This window comes from Strigops habroptila, chromosome Z, assembly GCF_004027225.2.
Source record: "Strigops habroptila isolate Jane chromosome Z, bStrHab1.2.pri, whole genome shotgun sequence".
NCBI lineage: Eukaryota > Metazoa > Chordata > Aves > Psittaciformes > Psittacidae > Strigops > Strigops habroptila.
In genome coordinates, this window is record NC_044302.2 from 5,259,426 (window position 1) to 5,277,612 (window position 18,187).

The 18,187-nt window shown below is 37.9% G+C and overlaps 1 protein-coding gene across 2 annotated transcripts in view; it reads right to left on the reverse strand.

The window, feature by feature from the left end:
* Window positions 1-251: 251 nt before the first annotated feature.
* Window positions 252-18,187, reverse strand: part of CDH13 (cadherin 13) — a 509,619-nt gene continuing 491,683 nt past the window's right edge. The window contains exon 14 of one of the 2 annotated variants that reach the window (XM_030469853.1): window positions 252-813. In XM_030469853.1, coding sequence (XP_030325713.1) covers window positions 812-813 — 2 coding nt within the window. In that variant the 3' untranslated portion in view covers window positions 252-811. Of the gene's footprint in view, window positions 814-11,064; window positions 11,083-18,187 lie in introns of those variants that run through there. The other variant, XM_030469854.1, reaches the window with a different exon arrangement.

Genomic DNA, 18,187 nt, shown 5'->3' on the forward strand with positions numbered 1-18,187 from the left:
TGGGTGACATATGAAAGCGTCTAAATACTACTGTGAGCAATTAATCTTCTATAACTCCCACAGTATGCAGATTAAGAACAGATCTAGTACTGAGCTATACAACACATGTTGAAGTTTTGGATCTCTACATATAGTCAGCATCTCATTTCAAGTTTTGCCTTAGTGGGTCTTCCATAATACGTTAGTTCTGGAGACAAGAAAAATAATATATGCTGTTAAATTGTTTATTACCACAAGAACTTCACACAGTGGAGGAAATGACTGTTTATTGAAACAAGACCTTCAAGGGACTCTTTAATTATAAACCAGCTTGGTATTTTAAAGAAAATGACACAGGCAACAGAACAATTTACTGTGGGTAACAGGTTGAGTATAGCTTGGGGCCTATTAATCGGTCATGCATAACAAGTATCCTATAAAGAAGCTGGAATAAACATACAGAAAATACTGCATCTTCAAGAGGATTCAAAGAAATATTGCTAGGTTTTAAAATATTGCTTAACAATTGCACCATATTACATTAAAGGAGAAAAAGCAGTAACCATATTACAACAATAGATGGATAAAATTAAGACATTGGTTTTCCAGCTTTGGAACTTTCTGATGGCAAGTAATTTCAAATTCCGAAGAAACTGAAGCATGTTATGACATGCTCCATGTTACGACTGGAGCACGGTATGACATACTGGCACAGGCTGCAGGCATTGGTACTGAGACACCAAACAAGGCTTTGAAGTAGATGGGGTTTCTTGCTGGGCATTTCCAGTTTCAAAGCCAGACACATAGGAACAGATAATTTTGTCCTGAAGTTTTCTAGAAAGTAAACACAGACCACAGTTGTTATCTTTAAAAAACCCTATACACCTCTAAATAGGCATAAATGTTTAATAATGGAAAGAGGATATTTTCCCATCCAAATTGTGCATAGTGATGTAATTACAAAGAAACATGGAAGGCACAGAGTTTACCATGTGTGAGCTATTGGTTTGGATTGTCTAAATTGCTATTAGTGGAAGACCCAACAAAATTACTCAGTGAGCTGTGATAAACTCTGGGGTCAGCTCTGCATAAGCATGAGGTGTAACTCTTTGCTACTTCTGGAAGACACCAGTGGAGCTTTCTTTTACCCCAGAGCAATATTCTGAAAAAACAGTCTTTTGAAAAGCATTGTCTGTCTGATACTCGTGCCCTAACACAAGACATCGTCTTGCTCTTTGACAGAGGCAGTAAAATTTAGCAATTCCTTTTTAATGGAGATACAACAGTGAGGAGATACCATGACAAACATATCACCGGGCAGGTGAGATTAGGTGAGGTAACTGGCATGAGGCCTAAGAGATTCAAGTGTTACAAATATTTTGGGTGTTTTTCAATCTGGCTTTACAACATTGGTGTTGGTTTGTTTTATTGAATTGTAGCTTAGCTGTGAATATTTTGGTTCTTCGTACATAATTGTGCCTAGTTTGGCTGTGATAATGCGTCGGTTTTCCAGCCCTTCTATCTTCGCTGGCGGAGTGGCAGAGCACCCAGTATTTGAAGCAACTGAATTGGGGTCTGGTTCCCAGCTAGGTAGATAGTATCATTAAGGGTATGGCAGCTTTAACACAAGAGGTTAATCAGATGGTACATCTCTCCACAAAGACGATGCCGAAGAGATTTCCCATGTTGCAGCAGGTAGTAATAGGTGCAGACAGCAATGATCTAATATTCTGCAGTGGTAGGATGTATTTTTTCTTGAAATGTCTTTGCTATAGCCATGAATAAGCTAGTCTAATATAGTCATCAGTAAGAAATTGCCCACTCCAAAGGGCAGTTTGCCCTATCCTGAAATAAATTAGATGGAATGATTCACACTGACTGCAAAGGAAGGCTGGGTAATTAGTTTAGATTCAATTCTTGGTTTTTACTCAGCTGAAGCTAAGCTGAGCTGAATGCCTCTCAGATACTTTTCTGAAAGGAAACAGGGGCATAGAACAGCTTCTAATAACAGCTCTCTGTGATTATCCACATCCACCCGAAAACACCGCTAACATGTTGAGATTCTGTGGCTTAAGTGTTTCAGTGCTGGTAAGTAAATGCTGAAAATACTATTTTTGTCTGCAATTTCACATCCTTCAATAAATCAAAACAGACTAATGCACACATCAACATTTGTAAATGTGTAACTCTAGGGGATGATAGTAAGATATGTGGCCAATTATAAAAATAAGTAAATGGTCTTCTTGGTTCCTTCAGACACAATGGTTGGTCCTTTTTCAAGGCCTTATGTAATATTGGAAGTAGGGACTAGACTGTTTGCAGTGGTGCTTACCTTCTGTCAGGCTAGAACTTTAGCCACTCTTGTTTGCAGCATCTCCAAATTAGATGCACTTTACCTCATTAATCACTGCTAGGAAATTCGCATTTTATTCACCCTGAACCCAGAGTCTGATCCCCATCATTAACTGCCATCTGCTACTTTGTGATAAAGTTATCCTCAGGCTTCCTCTATCTGAGTCAGGTAAGAATGTCAAAATGGCATTATTAAAATTGGAAAGAATGTTTTTGTCATTAGCATGCCTAAAATGAGAGACTGTACAAAAAATTAGGTGGATTAGGCTGCTTGCAATCTGCAGTTTGATGTTTAGTTAGAGGCTGTAGTGACAGACACCCCCTGACTTTCAGTCTTTTGCAAAACAGTTGCTGAGACCAAATCCATGTACAGGACAGCGGGGGAAGGTGAAGTTATGCCTTGTAGCCTGAGCTCAAGACAGACAAGAAGCAAAGGGGCTGGTAGCATTGTGCTGTGTATCCTTGCAGCTTATTGTATACAGTGTTATCACTGCTAGTGACAGATCATATGCCTTCTTTTTAACCCAAGGAATTTTCTTGACTCCTCTTGCTTGCCTGAGCTGCAGAGCAGTTGGGTAACTGAAGACTAGTAGCAAAAACAGGTTACATGGTTATTGCTTAATGATGGGTCTTGATTGCTAACCTTCATCCTTGCAGTTATTTGGATTTGTTTTGCTGAATTTTGTGAGCTAATGTCTACCTACAGTATATCTGGTAATGCTGGTTGATACATGCATGGCAAAAGCCTAGCAAAAAGCTTCCAATGAGCAAAAAAATCTGTAGTATAACATGAAATTGCTGATTATTAGGAGAGAAAATTATTGACAGGCAACAAAATCAAAATTACCATAAGCTACCCCCAAAGCAATACCAGTGACACTGATCTCTCAACCCCAAATTCCTCCCCAAGACATGCATTGCATAGCAGCACCAGAAAACATGGGTGGTGATGCCCAAGTAGGGGAGAAACCTCTGGTTGCAGGGGCAGATATTAGGTAGCATACTCTGTGTATGATAGTTTAAATTGCATTATTAATTCTTTCTCCTGTCTGCTTTAATTGAACAGCTTGTAATGTTATTCAGGTGACATTTTAACTGGGCCAGAAATGTCTTTGGCTTGATTTTAATTGAAGTAGCAATAAATTCTTGCATCCTTGTATGAGGTGGTTTTACTTTTACTCATGGCAAATTTTTGAATATAACAACTAGAAGGGCCTTTCTGAATCCTTCTTTAATGTCTTCTGCTACTGCAAACATGTACCATCCCTTTTTAATAAGCTTGCACAATCTCGTCTAGAAGTAGTTAGAGTTTATGAGGCTTTTCTGAGCACCTCAGTAGAGAGGTTATTTTATTTTCTTTTTTTTTTTTAATGTTCATTTGTAACCATGAGCTGTCTTCTGATAAGAGTGGGATAGAGGTTGTTCCTGGAAGGCCTAAGTATGTCCACTGAGCATCTGCGATCTCTTGTCGATTGTCTGAAGTTAGACACCAACATATGTGGCAGGATCGGAACTTTGAGTAATGTAAGTAAATATGTGTAATGAGTCTACCTAGTGCTTTGAGGATGTAGCATTGATGCTCTCCTGCAGCTATATTTCCTGAGAGTTAATGAAGATTAAATCTCATCTAGATATATAGCTCCAACACACTGAAACTTCCTTAATAAATTTTAGGATACACTTTAGTACGGAATTACAGTGTAGGTCTCCAACCATTAAAAAATGAATTATTGTTACTCATGTAACTCAACAGCAGAACACCCTGACGGCAATGGCCTGAGCTAATTCCCCTAAAGATTAATCTCTGTTCCTAGAAGATGAGTGCCATAGCCTTGTTTCCATATGTTAGATTTTTATAGAGTACCCTGTATAGCACTACAACATTTTCATTTGCATATACTGCACAGGACTGTATCGACAATATCAGAGAAGGTATTATATTATACCTAATTTGGAAAGATTTGGTGAAGGTTATCTCTGCCTGAAGCAAAGATAACTACTAGGCTGAATGGAAAGCTGTTAGAGTAATTCTAATGAATAATGTATTAAACAGTTCTACTTCCCCTCTGTCTGTGCATGAATTAAGGTGGGGTTTTTTTTTTTCAGAAAAAGGGAACTATGTAATAATGAAACTAGGATAATGTTGAATATGTCAGTTAGTTATAGGTACCAGATTTGGAGACAGACTTTAGTCTGGTTAGATACTTTAAATGAACTATTAGATGTTGTTCTTTGTCTTTGCTGGGAAGCTTCGATTTGCAGTTCATTTATGAGTGAGCTGTTCTAGGCATCTGGCACTCCAGTTGCAAGCCATTTTGAATGGATGCTTAATCACCTGTTGTTAATTTACCTCCCAAAATGACCAAAGATGATTCATAGGAAGTCACCTTTTGTACCGTTTACTTTTCAGCTTGATGAAATTTAGTTTAAACCAACAAAGTGAAGTACCCATTGCTCTGATAGCCATTCCCTTTTTATTATTTGTACTTTTTAAAGTTGACAAAACAAAACAAAAAACAGGCAAGAGGAAACTGACTTTTTTTTTTCAGAATAGGACCCTTTGTCCATCCAACTACCTGTTTACAGGAAGATAAATATAAGAGATTCAAATCATACAAAATGGGTTGTGTTGGAAAGATCCTTAAAGCTCATCCAACCTCCTGCCACGGGCAGGGACACCTTCCACTAGACCAGGTTGCTCCAAGCCCTGTCCAACCCGGCCTTGAAAAATGCCAGAGATGGAGCAGCCACAGCTTCTCTGGGCAACCTGTGCCAGCACCTCACCACCCTAACAGGGAAGATCTTCTTCCTAATATCTGGTCAAATCTAACCTCTTTCAGTTTAAAGCCATTACTCCTTGCCCTATTCCTACATGGCCTTGTATCCATCTGTCTTGTTGGCCCCCTTTAGGTATTGGAAGGCTTCTCTAAGGTCTCTCTGGAGCATTTTCTTCTCCAGGATGAACAAGCCCATCTCTCTCAGTCTCTCTGAATAGGAGAGGTGCTCCAGCCCACTCTCATCAAAGAGGGAAAATGTCTATGGAGACTATTTGTTAAAGTCTTCAAGAACACACTACATTTACAGAAATTCAACAATACGTAGGAGTAGTCTGTAATGTTCCTGGTTTTATGGTCTTTTCTTTATCTTTTCATGATGCCATTTTACTATCAGTGATGATGTGGTCACCTCAGGCCTTGGTGTCCTGGTGAGTGACAGTTGTGGACTGTTCAGCCAGATCTCTTTTAGTCTTAGGTACAAGCTGACCTAGGTGGCGTTGAACCTGCAAGGCAACACATTCTCTTTCAAAAGTTCAGTTCTCTGGAAATGAACTTCTTTTTGAGGAAAAATAATAGAAAGAATAGAGGGGAAAAAGAGAAAAATGGAAATCTAATGGAAAGAAAAATAATAGAAGCACAAAAATGTAATAGAAAGATGGAAAAATGATAGAAAAAACAGAACAGAACTTCATCTTTGAAAAGGGAGAAGCTTATCTGTGCTCATGATTTTGCCAGGCTTGTTCAGATGTAACAACCTTATTGATAGCTGCAATTTTCTTCAGGAAAAACAGGATGGTAACTACCTTCAAAGAAGTAGGTAAATATGTTTTCCTGTTATCTTCTCATTCTAGTAGTCTCATTGTTTCATTAGTGGCAGTTTCACAGAAGTCTCCTCCTTTATGTTGTTCTCCTCTTCCCCCCCCCCCCCCCCCTTTTTTTAAAAAAAGCAAATTTAAAATTGCTAATTGCACTTATACTTGAATGTGTGTAGTATATTTCATAAAAAGAAGATAGATTTAATTGACATAATATGAAAACAAAGCTCATCATATTTGAACCCCCACACATGCAGGGGATGCATGCTAAAACTTAAGGCATATTTTTTAATAAAGAGAATGGTAAATCATTTATGCAGGGCTGATATCAAGAGAAGGGCTTAATGCACTATTTAATTGAACATTTGTTCTTAACTTTACTCAGGGACATTTGACATGAAAATTCTTGTCGTATTTGGCAGAAAGTCCCACTGATTTCACAGATTAAACCAGTTGCGTGCATCCAGAGCTAGATGGTTTGGGGAGACAGTGGAAGATGATTGCATATTGTACAATCTGCCAGGCTCTCAGGGGCAATTAGAAATGCAAACCCGCTACCATGGCAACCACAAAATTTGCCAGGTCTTGAAACCTCTGCTCTCTTTGGGTAAGACAACAGCATTTATAAATTTCCCTCATTTACCTTACTGTAGTTGTTACGTTGAATTGCATCAGATAGCCTCTTCTCTGCTGAAAAGACCTCATATGACTGCAGAGCTAATACATAACAGCCATTGTACAGAATAGACGTTCCAGAATTTCTCTCCATGGAGCACTGGTGAACTGTTGAGTGCCAACTGGCTGCAATACGGTGGTTCACTCCCTGTGTTTCCAGTTGTTAATATTTCACCAAAAAGGCAGCTAAAGACATTATATGTTATCTTAATAGCTCCAGAAAAAAATAAAATCAATGGCAAACATCTAAGATACTAATACAAAGCTTGTTCTCTCATAGGTTCTCTCTTCTCCATCCTCTTTTGTTTGGTCACATACTCTCAGTTTTGTTGAATTTGGAGGCTTGGCTGCACTCAACCACAATAAAGTCATCTTTGCATAGCTGCATATCTTTGCTGTAAAATTGAAAGAAGGGAATTCTGCCTTAGATGCAGCTGGATTCTCTCTGGAATTCAGAACTGCTGAGATTAATACCAAATAACCTGGTGTAGTTCTAGTGTGTTTGTTTCTTTAGGCTTATGGCAAGTTTAAAGACAGCAGGTAAAAGAGGGTCTAATATGATTTTTGGGGACTGGAGAGAAATAAAGGTGATAAGTAGCATGTAACAATGACTGACAACAAATTTAGTTACCATGTGGAGATAATTTAGTGGGGGGAAAGCACAGCAGGTACCAAAAGATGTTTTTGCTTTAAAAAAAAAAAAAAGAAAAAAAGGAAAAAAGGAGTAAAGTAGAAGTTTTTAAACATAAGGCAAACAGGGAAACTCTAGATTCTCTGTCTTCTTGAACTAGTTCAAGGAAAGACTCGATTTCCTTTTTTGTGAATGGTTGACGTTACTTATTTAAGTCAATACAGGATTAATACCACAGGGGGTTTCTAATGAAAAGATGAATTTAAATGCAGGATGACAGGATGAATTTAAATGCAAAACCCTAGTATGAAAATGTACTTTATTGTTTCTCTGTTTAAAATAAAATATTCCCAGTTAATACTCAACATCACAATAATACTTTTATATGGTTGATTGGCCCACTTTAGAGTGTTTAGTATAATTTCATGAGGTTAACATAGAAAAGTTCACTGAAAAAAAAAAAAAGTTAATGTTTTTTTACACATCCCTGAGCTTGAAAAGGGCCTGTGTTCAGCCTTGAAGTAGCTCCTGTATTGGGAAGAAGTTTCTTAAACTTCAGCTAACCTCTGAGTATCCTGGGTGAGATTTGGGAAATACTGGGATCATCCACCTCCACTTAACTAGAGTATATTTGAGATTGTCAGTCTTGGCTTTCCCTTCAATACCTATTAAAAACTCGGCAAGCCGTATAACTCTAATTAGTGTTCTGGATTCTACTCATCTTCTTTTCCTTTCAGCTTTCAGCAACTTTGACATTAGTGCCCGGCACTGGTTTATAGCCTTAGGAATAAATCCTTCTATGTGGGAGCTTCCTTGTTGCCTAATTTTCTCCCGCTGATGGGGGAAGAATCACCTCCGAGCTCAGGTGCTAATTATGTCATTGGCTCTGTGATACTTCTGCTGACTTCACTTACTCTTCTTAATAACTAGCACTAACTAATGACTTGGCTGCTATTAAGCTCTGGCTGGTGTTAAATGGCAAACTCAGTGAAACTGCTCCACATGCCCGCAGCTATCAAACCCCCTGTAATCTTAAAACTAGATTATACTTTTATCTTCAGAAAGAAGTTCCATGTAATGACATTTACTTTTTTTGTAGATGTCAGTGAAAGAGCTGAAGAGTTTCATCCCAGTTGCATCATGGTTTCATTTACTCTTCAGGAAAAATACACATTAGGCATTTAATCTAGCAGTTTTTTCCAGAATCACTAAAGACATTTAATCTAGTAGTTTTTTCCAGAATCACTAAATTTACTTGTATAGAGATTCAGAGACAGAAATTCTGTTTCAAGTTTTGGGGTTTTTTGTCTTTTTTCCTCCTTCTCATTCATTCCATTTGGGGCTCTGCGCTTGTGGTATGTCATCTAATTAGTTTTTAGGTGAATTAATCTTCAAGCGACACTAGGAGGTGGGAAGTTAATTCTCACTCATTCCTTGTTTCTTTATGACTGTTTAATTATTCATGAATGTTGTAGGGGTTATGTCTAGAAAGGCAGCACAGCATGGGGTTAAGCAGTGCCCAAACAGAGTAAGGAGGGTAAAAAATTTACGTATTTGACAGGCATACAGCTGCTTTAAGATTGTCATTCTCCAATTTTCATTTCTGTCCTGTTGGTATTGTAAATTATTAATCAAATAATGATTACCTGTACAATCCTTTGAATTTCCAAAGAGCTTTGCTAATACGAACTAAGGCACTTCTTGTGCTTAAGAGAAGTTATGATCTCTGAGCCAAATTTTCCCTTGCATTATGTTTATGCAACTTGCTTATGAATGAAGGAGTTTGGCATTCAGGGAGAAGGATAATTTTGCCATTAATCAAACATGGCAAAGAAAGACTTGTGATACAGGTTGAGATAAGGTCTTTTGAGAACAGAGGAAGAAATGCTGGCTCAGGTGGTCATAAAGAATCCGTAAAAAAAAGTGAAAAGAAAATTCTGCAGGCAATACTTTAAAGGACATAAGTGAAAATGGATGCAAAATAATAAGGGAAAAATTTAAAAGTTTTGGGAAGAGCAAGGAGGTATACAGATAGCTGTGGAAGAAATTAAGTAAATGAGGCAAAAATTATGTAAAGTTTTACAAGAGCACAATTTCATTTCAGGAATATCTAATACAACAAGTAAGCATTTGTGGAGGATATGTGATGTCATCATATCATGAAACAAAATGAAGATAGACCCAGCTGCAACGTCTGAAGCTCTCTAGAAAGTGGAAAAATGAAACCAGACAGGTGAGGTTGGGAAAGGTTTGCATTATTTCATTTTTTTTCATTTACCGTTGCTAGAGTTGTAGCTGACCTGCAAGGAGTAGGGATGGTCAAATGTGTGCAGTGACTGGCAGAAATAAGGTCCCCAACAACAGCGGTTCAATATTTATAGTCAGAATGGGGAAGGGAGGAATGTCTCAATATAAAATAACTTTTCCCCCAAAGGTAAATGTAAAATAACTTTACTAATCTGGACAAAAATGTGGGATGTATTTGGTTTCTTTGAACTTTTCCAGATAATATTTTTACTTTTGTAAAGGCAAAATGTATTGGTTTTGTTTTGTTCCATTTCAGCCTTGGAGTTCTTCAAGACTGAAAGAGCAAATGTAAAAAGTGTTTTCCATGTTTTCTACCCTTTTGACCTTTTTGGAGAAGAAAAGGAATCTGTGGCCAGTGTTGAGACATCAAAGAGATTAGATGTGTAAGATAGAGACACTAAGGTTAGCAAAAGGGATCTAAAACTCAAATCCAGCTTTTATCTGAATGCAAACGAGAACAGAGCAACATTTGAAACAGAGAAAATTCAGCAAGACAGGTTAAAATGACAGATCTCTCACCATTTTTGTGCAGGACCCTTGAGGTCTTTCTCAGTCCAGCTAATTTCAGTGCATTTCTTGTTTGCGACAAGTTCCCACTTTAAGTCCCTCTAGGGCACGGAGCTTTCTTTCCACCACTTCTAAAGCTTTGACTCTACATCTGCTCCCTATCAAGACCAGCAGACTTGTTTTGCAGGTTTCTTGTTTCCTGCCTGTTTTTCCCGCCTTTCTCTCCAGAATCTGCTTTTCCTCATTGAGTTTTGCACTTGCCATTGCATTACAAGATGTAACATTTCCTGTTCGAGCTAAAGGGTCTCACCTTGTCCTGTGCCATCTACCCCGCTGCAGCCTTTTTAGCAGAGCATAGCATACAAACCAAACAGACACCATACGTCTTAGAAACACTTCCCATACCAATACCTGCTCCCTCCTGCCCTGACTTTTTACACCACTGTGAAACAAATATTTGGATTTACCTATTTGTTTATTTATTTGTTTATTTATTTTTTTATTTATTTTTTTATTTATTTTAATCGGAACCAAATGAATAAATCAATCAAACTTTCCATTATTGCTTAGTCAAAAAGCCACTGTTTGTTACATGATTTATACCCTCATAATTTTGAAGCTGGTTTCAATTCTAAAGGTACTGAAGAGCAGCCCTATACTGACCACTCGAGAGAAGCAGATGAGTGTGCCCCTCTTGGTTTCAGGTAAACAAATGATGCAGGCATTAACAACATCTTTGGCTGTTGGTTCAGAGAACAGAGAAGACAATTGGATTTTCAGGAATGACAGAAGAAAAGCTGAGGATCCAGATACAGGATGTAGTAGAAACAAAATGGGCAAGGAGGTAATTAGCCTTCAAGCTTGTCAATATTTCTAAGAATTGTAGATAAGGCTACAGAAACAAAAGAACAAGTACTAGCTTTCTCTGACATTTTATTATGATCCATTCCAGGCAGAATTTACTTTCCAAATGGTGTGTATCCAGCCAATTTCACTACATCTTCCTCCTCTTGTTAATATCAAAGCAATAGAGCTTTCTCTAAAAAAGAAGAAAAAAAAAAAAAGCATCATAATATCTTGATGATTTCTTAAGATATCTCACAGTTATAGGTATGTTAGAAAGGAAATTGATATATCTTCTTTTCTTCTTTGCATGTTCTTGGTACCACAAGCTGTGCACAGTATGCTTTCAATTAATTTAAACCAACTTTCCATCTGTTCCAACAAATGTAGGATTTGAGTGAAAGACAGTATGATGGAGTGACATGAAATACGCTAATAGCAAACACTAATGTGAAAGCCAGTCTTCTGTGGAAAATGTAATATCCATAGTGCACTCTTTCTACTCCATGTTAAAGGCTCACTTTAGTGAAAAATGATTATTGTTTTCAATATTTGCCTAATCAAGATGGGAAATGAAAGCTTTAGCAATGGAGATAAGGATTTAGATTTTACAGAGCATTGTAATGTGAAGAATAGGATGTATCAGATATATTTTTTTTTAATTGCCATTTTCATCAAGCTTTATAGTATGGAATTATTTCATTATGTTTCTACACTTAAAGAACAAAAATGCTGAATATGATTAGAACTTGGAAATATTTGACTTTGTTATGAGTTTCGTCAGAAATCTGTGTATTTTGCAAATAGTATATTTTTCCTCAACAAATTAAAGTTCCAACAAAGGTATTTAAATTAGAAAAGCCAAGGCCACAGCAAAACAGATATAATGGCTGCATTCAAGTAATAAGGCAGTCTAAATTATAGTAAGTGTGTACAACAAAAGCCATTTGCTACTAAATGTATGCACTTTACAGACGTTACTGTAGTCCTTTGTGTGTGTGGTTTGATGGTTTTTATTTGTGTTCTCGTTGGTTTTTTGGGGGGAGAGGTGGTTGGTTTTTATTATAAAGTAGGAATCTAACTGTGATTCTGGCACCAACCTTTCAAGCAATAACCATTTAAAGCCATGTGGTAATTAAATTCTACCTGCAGCCCAATCTTGTTCCCAATTGCGTCCTTGAGAATAGAGTTATGGCCTTTTCTCCCAACTTAAATTACCACGTGTGTTTGCAAAGTGGGATTTATTTTGAACCCTGCTTCCTCCTCTCCATGTTTCTTGCATTAAGAACTGTACTTTTAACCCTGGTTTGACCACTGCAACTGATCAAATCAATGCGAGTCACAATTCTAGGCTTGGTGGCATGCACAGGGAAGCACGGTGACAACATTATCATGAACAATAGCAAGTAAAAGATAAAAGATTCTTGATAATTTGTACCTCACGCTCAATACCACTTTTACTTAAAAGTAGAGTTCATTAGAGGATAATTCTCCACAATCTTGTGCAAATCCATGGAATGTGATATCATTATTTCATGGCAATTATATACCTGAGTCCAAACTTGCAGCGAAGATGTATACTTCTCAACTACTGAACTCTGTAAATGCCACCTTTTACTAGGTTAAAATTCCTCAAGCACTGGAAGGTTTTTTGGTTTGAGGTTTTTTGCGTTTGTTTAGTTTTGGTTTTATTTTTTTAAGACATGCCTGGAAGGCTTTCATTCTTGGCAAGGCTGAGCAAGAGCTGAATTGCGTGTCCTCATAGCCTATCTATAGCTCAAACAGTATGAAAGATACCCAGTGGATGTAAGTGAGGGCCCTTCAAAGTGAGCAAATGAACACTGCATTTCTTTCATTCACTGGGACTGTATAAATATCTAGCACCTAATGTCTAGCATTTCACAGCAGTGTGTCCTCATCAAAAATTTCTAGCCATTTTGGGGAAGACATTGCGTGCTGGAACTGTTTAATTCTGCAGAAAAGAATTATAGATTTCCCAGGGCAAGATGATAAGTGAGTAGAAGCTGTTTAATTTCCTTTAATTTATTTTTACTTTACTGCAAACAGACCCAAACAAAACAAAGAGAAGTCTGTTTATCGGATAGCTACTTTCTTTTGCTGGATATACTGTAGATGTAGCAATGGCTTCATAAGATAGAAGGATATGAGACAGGAAAGGTTCATAATACTTTTAGTGGACCAACTGAGACATGTTAGAAAAAAATGGACATTCTTTTAGCTGTATAGTAAAATAATTTTTCCTGGATACTTAGGAAAGGTCCTGTGAGTCCAAATCGTTGTCTGTTTTCCCAATTATGTCATATGGTCTTATAAAAAGTATTAAATTTCCCTACAGACATCTCCTCCCTACTATTCGACAAGACATTTATACACCTACAGCAGATAATGTCCTCAAGAATTTATATGCTCAACCTGAAACTCTTGTAAGAGAAGTAATAAGACAGGCTTAATTAGAGATGGCATGACCATACACATGTCAGTAAACCTTCACAATTCTGCCCAGAAAGGTGTTTTCAAAGGGCTCTTACCACTTGTGTTAGTCATGCTCATTTTTCAAGTAGTTTATACAACTGTATAATACTTAACCACCATGAAAAGTTTTTCCAGTTGGGACTGTTTCATGCGTAACTCAACCATTTAATCAATCTATCTCATTCATTGTTAGATTACAACTGGTGTGACTGCAAAGAAGTGAGAAGAAAGGAGAAAATGAGATGCTTCATTAGCAAACACCACCCATAAGTGACAGATTCAGCTATTTGAAATGAAGGCAATTGTGAATGATTTTGGGAATATTTTACTTTATGTGTAAATTGGATCATGGCTGAAAAATCATCCCCTGGTCCACTAAATACATAATCCAGAAATGAATCGGAGATAGAGGTTAACAGAAGACGAATAACAGAGGTAAGAGATAACACATGCAGCAATTATAGGGATTATAATATAAGTTATTTGACATGGGAAACAATGGCAACTAATAGTGACGAGCAGTAAAGAGAACACGTTTGCCCTTTATAAATCTGGAGTTGGTGTCAGTGTGACTTGCCTGAATGCAGATTCAGGGGTGAACATGGATCCAAAATTATAACAGGAAAGCAGGAAGGAATTATCAGAGTATCACTTGTGGAGGGAGAGGGGGATGTGCAAGAAGATTAAGGGAAGGAAAAACAAAGAGGAATGGATCAGGAAAAATCTGCAATCTTCTGGTATATGTATTTCTAGATCTCTCCTGTGCCCAGCAGAACAAATGCCCCTGAAGAACATAACTCTAGAGATCAAGTTATGTATTTTTAGCCTGTAGGTTCCAAAATACACATTAATAATCATTGTTGAAGGAAAAATGTCTTTGATGGGGGACTAATTGCTCTCCCAAATACAGTCCCTTACACCTCTTACAAGATGAAAATCATGTCTTTAAAACTATTCCTGATTTATTATATGTGCCAGCCAGAATTTCTTACCATGTTTTACAGAACATGGTAACTGCAAACATTCACTGTTATGTGTGGATAAGTGTAAACTGACAGAGATAAAGCAATATTTTACTAAAAAATCTTGCTCTCAGAAGCACAGAGGAAAGACTTCTCTCTCACATATGAACATGTATGTCTGTATATGTAACTGCTGTATCTAAGCCCTAACACCATTAGATCACCCTAATGTTTGATAGCCATAACAGTCACCTGCTAAAAACTGTTCCTTGTTGTGATGGAAGAAAGATTTTACTTCAGCATTTCTTGTATTGTTAATAGAATGGTATAGTTTTTTGCTGTAATAGGAGAAAAATGCTTTTGAGGTGGACCAATGCCAACCTCACGAAGTTCAACCAAGCAGAGTTCAAGGTCCTGCACCTGGGTTGGGGCAATCCCGGGCACAGCTACAGGTTGGGAGGAGAAGTGATTCAAAGCAGCTGTGCAGAGAAGGACTTGGGGGTGTTGGTTGATGAGAAACTGAACTCGCAGCCCAGATACCAACCATGTCCGGGGCTGCATCAAAAGAAGCGTGACCAGCAGGTCACAAAAGAGGTGATCCTATTCCTCTGCTTTGCTCTCATGAGACCTCGCTTGGAGTATTGCGTACAGTTCTGGTATCCTCATCATAAGAAGGACATGGAGCTGTTGGAACAGGTCCAGAGGAGGCTACAGGGATGATCAGGGGCTGGAGCACCTCCCGCATGGAGACAGGCTGAGAAAGTTGAGGCTGTTCAGCCTCAAGATGAGAAGCTGTGTGGACACCTCAAAGCAGCCTTCCAGTATCTGAAGGGGGCCTACAAGGATGCTGGAGAGGGACTCTTCATCAGGAACTATAGCGATAAGACAAGGGGTGATGGCTTCAAACTTCAACAGGGGAAGTTTAGGTTAGATATAAGGAAGAAGTTTTTTCCTGTGAGGGTGGTGAAGCACTGGAACAGGTTGCCCAAAGAAGTGGTAAATGCTTCATGCCTGGCAGTGTTCAAGGCCAGGTCAGATGTGGTCTTGGGTGACATGGTTTAGTGTGAGGTGTCCCTGCCCATGGCAGGGGGGTTGGAACTAGATGATCTTAAGGTCCTTTCCAACCCAGACCATTCTATGATTCTATAAAACATCCTGAATAATAGCTCTGATGTAATTTTCAATAATATTTTGGGTAATGATAAAGAATAACATATTTATAATCCAACCTGCCTGTTTATGAGGCAAATTACCTGGATCCATTATCCGGCTTTTCTGCTTGTTTCTTAGAAGCTTAATTTGAAATAAGCCATACATATTTAGTGCTCATACATTTATATATGGGGGGTGTGTGCATACCTCTGAACTGTTATTGAGCAATCTCTGTAAGTGGAAAATATTTTCAGACACAGATTAATCTGTGTAGCATATAAGAGACAGTAATTCAGATATCAAGCATTCAGTATTTGTCACTCAATCATGTGGTAGCAAATTATCTCTCTCACCTCCTCATCCTTAGAAATGCTCATTACGTGAAATAATTTTGTGTGCCAGTCCTGAAGGATGTGAAGGATGGCATTTGAGATTACGTACAGCTGTTTGTGACTAGAAAGACATGTCAATCTTGAAGCTTCTAGACTCAATTCAGAAGTTAAATTTGTCTAGTATTATCATAAAATGGAAATACACCATCATACTGTCAGAGTAGTTGAATATGCAGGAGTAAGACCATGGCTAATAGGACACTAATCATTATTCTGAGACAGGTTAGATCAGGCTAGAGGACTTATAAAAAGTATAACTGAGCTCTGAAGAAGCCAGCCGAGTTTGGCTGACAAAGCTATCAAGTGGACAGGAAGAAAAACCTAATCTGTAGCTAGATAAGACTTGCACAAGTGACAGACCCATGGACTGTAATGAATGAACAGCTCTCTGGCTGATGAATTTACTTAGGTGTTAATAAACACTTTGCTCTCTAGATTCTTCTTCAGTCGCAGCACTCCACTGGTCTCCTGGGAGTCATTCACTGACAGATGTTGGACTGTCTGCATGGCAGCAGGCTGCAGAGGCCACTGGATTCTGGCAGAATTCCTTCTGTTCAAGAACATCTTCTTGACCACCTTCTTACAGGGAGAATACAAGGCCTGGCAGAATGATTGCAGGGGCTCTATGGGTGCTGTGGAAGAGACCTTGTGTCAGCTCCTGACACATGGTCACGGAGCATGAAATGTCTCCAGAGTGAGAAAGAGGTTTGTTCTGCATTAATGCAATCCAGAAAATGTGTTTCTTCAGAGCTCCGATATTCTATATATGAGTAAGGGCTAAGTTTTTTTAGGGCTGCACATCATTCCTACACCACTATATGAATATAGACGTCTTTTAATTTTCTTGTAGGCTGTTGATAATACAAATGTATTTATAATGCAGGTAATAATTTTAAACATGTAAAACTTTTTAAAAACCTTTAGACAGTAAATTTTAGCTTCCCAGTCTGAAAATGTTTACTATAATTATTTAATGTTTAAGGTATTTCACTCTTACAAGAAAGAGTTGTTTGTTCAGCTAAATTTCTTTTTTTTTTTTTTAAAGCAAATCTTTCTTGTATGATTATAATACCTTAGAGGTAATTATTAAGATTAAGTGCCTGGCTTTTATAAACTGTCATCTCAATTCCCATTCAAGTAAACCAGAATTGCAACAAATACCAATGTTGCTATAATCCTTTTAAAATGCTAACTTATTTGAATATTCCAGTTCTTCATAGTCTCATTTTTGTCTTGGTTTGTGAAGACTGGTTTTAAATTTGTAAAGAGGCTTTCAAGGCTCATGGTAGGTCTTAGATAAGGTGCAAAAAATGATGCTAAAATATGCAGTGATAATTGACTGACAGTTTAAGAACACATTCCCCATTGAACAGGTGCCTGTTGTTTTCTGTGAACTTGGGGTTATTGTTAATACACTGTTAACAGGTTCCCAGGAGTTTCTATGCAGTTCATTTCACACTTGGACGTTGCAATATTTGCAACAATTCACAGAGTTCAGAAATGTCCAGGAGGCTTTGGCAGGGATAACCAAGGAAATGCTAATAAGGAAAACAGAACAGAAGTCTGAGCCAGGATTTAACTGTTGCCAGAAACCATCAGCACTACACGATGATGACATGAAAAAAAAAGTTCTTTCATCTCTTGCAGCCATAAACCGATAGGGATTTTATTTATTTATTAGCAGAGAAATAACAGAATAAAATACAAGGGAGGGCTTGAAAGAAACCCTTTGTGTTAGGCCAGTGACATGTCTCTCAAATGAATGAGTGTCCATGAACAGGTTCTGCTCCTTAACACAGCCATAGAGCACAGGGATCTAACAGTCGGATCAGTGTTTGCCATTCTGCAGAGTAATTTACAATTCTACAAACTGGGAGTAAAATACCAGTGAATCAAAGCTGATTTGGTCTATAGTCTTATGCTTTGATGTAAATGCACCTGATGTATAAATAAATACAAGGTAACAGCAATACATATAAGGTATAAAACAGAGAGAGTCAGCCAACTGGACTTAGGTCAGTTAAACATTAGACGTTAACGTCTCAGACCAATGATTTACTTTTGGTTAGAATAATAAACAGTAAAGTTGTGTTGTGTAATGGAAGACTAGCCTCCTAAGGGCAGAAATCAGAGTAGGTTGGTTTGTGAAGTTCTCACCAAGATACACAAGACCCCATACTTCTAGGGGAACAGCTCACAAACACCAGCAGCACTGTCAAACTTTAGTTTGGGTTTTAGTCTGAAGCCCATTCTGGGTTTGGGTGTAAACAACTATATTTAGCAAATCTCTGCAACAGGGCCC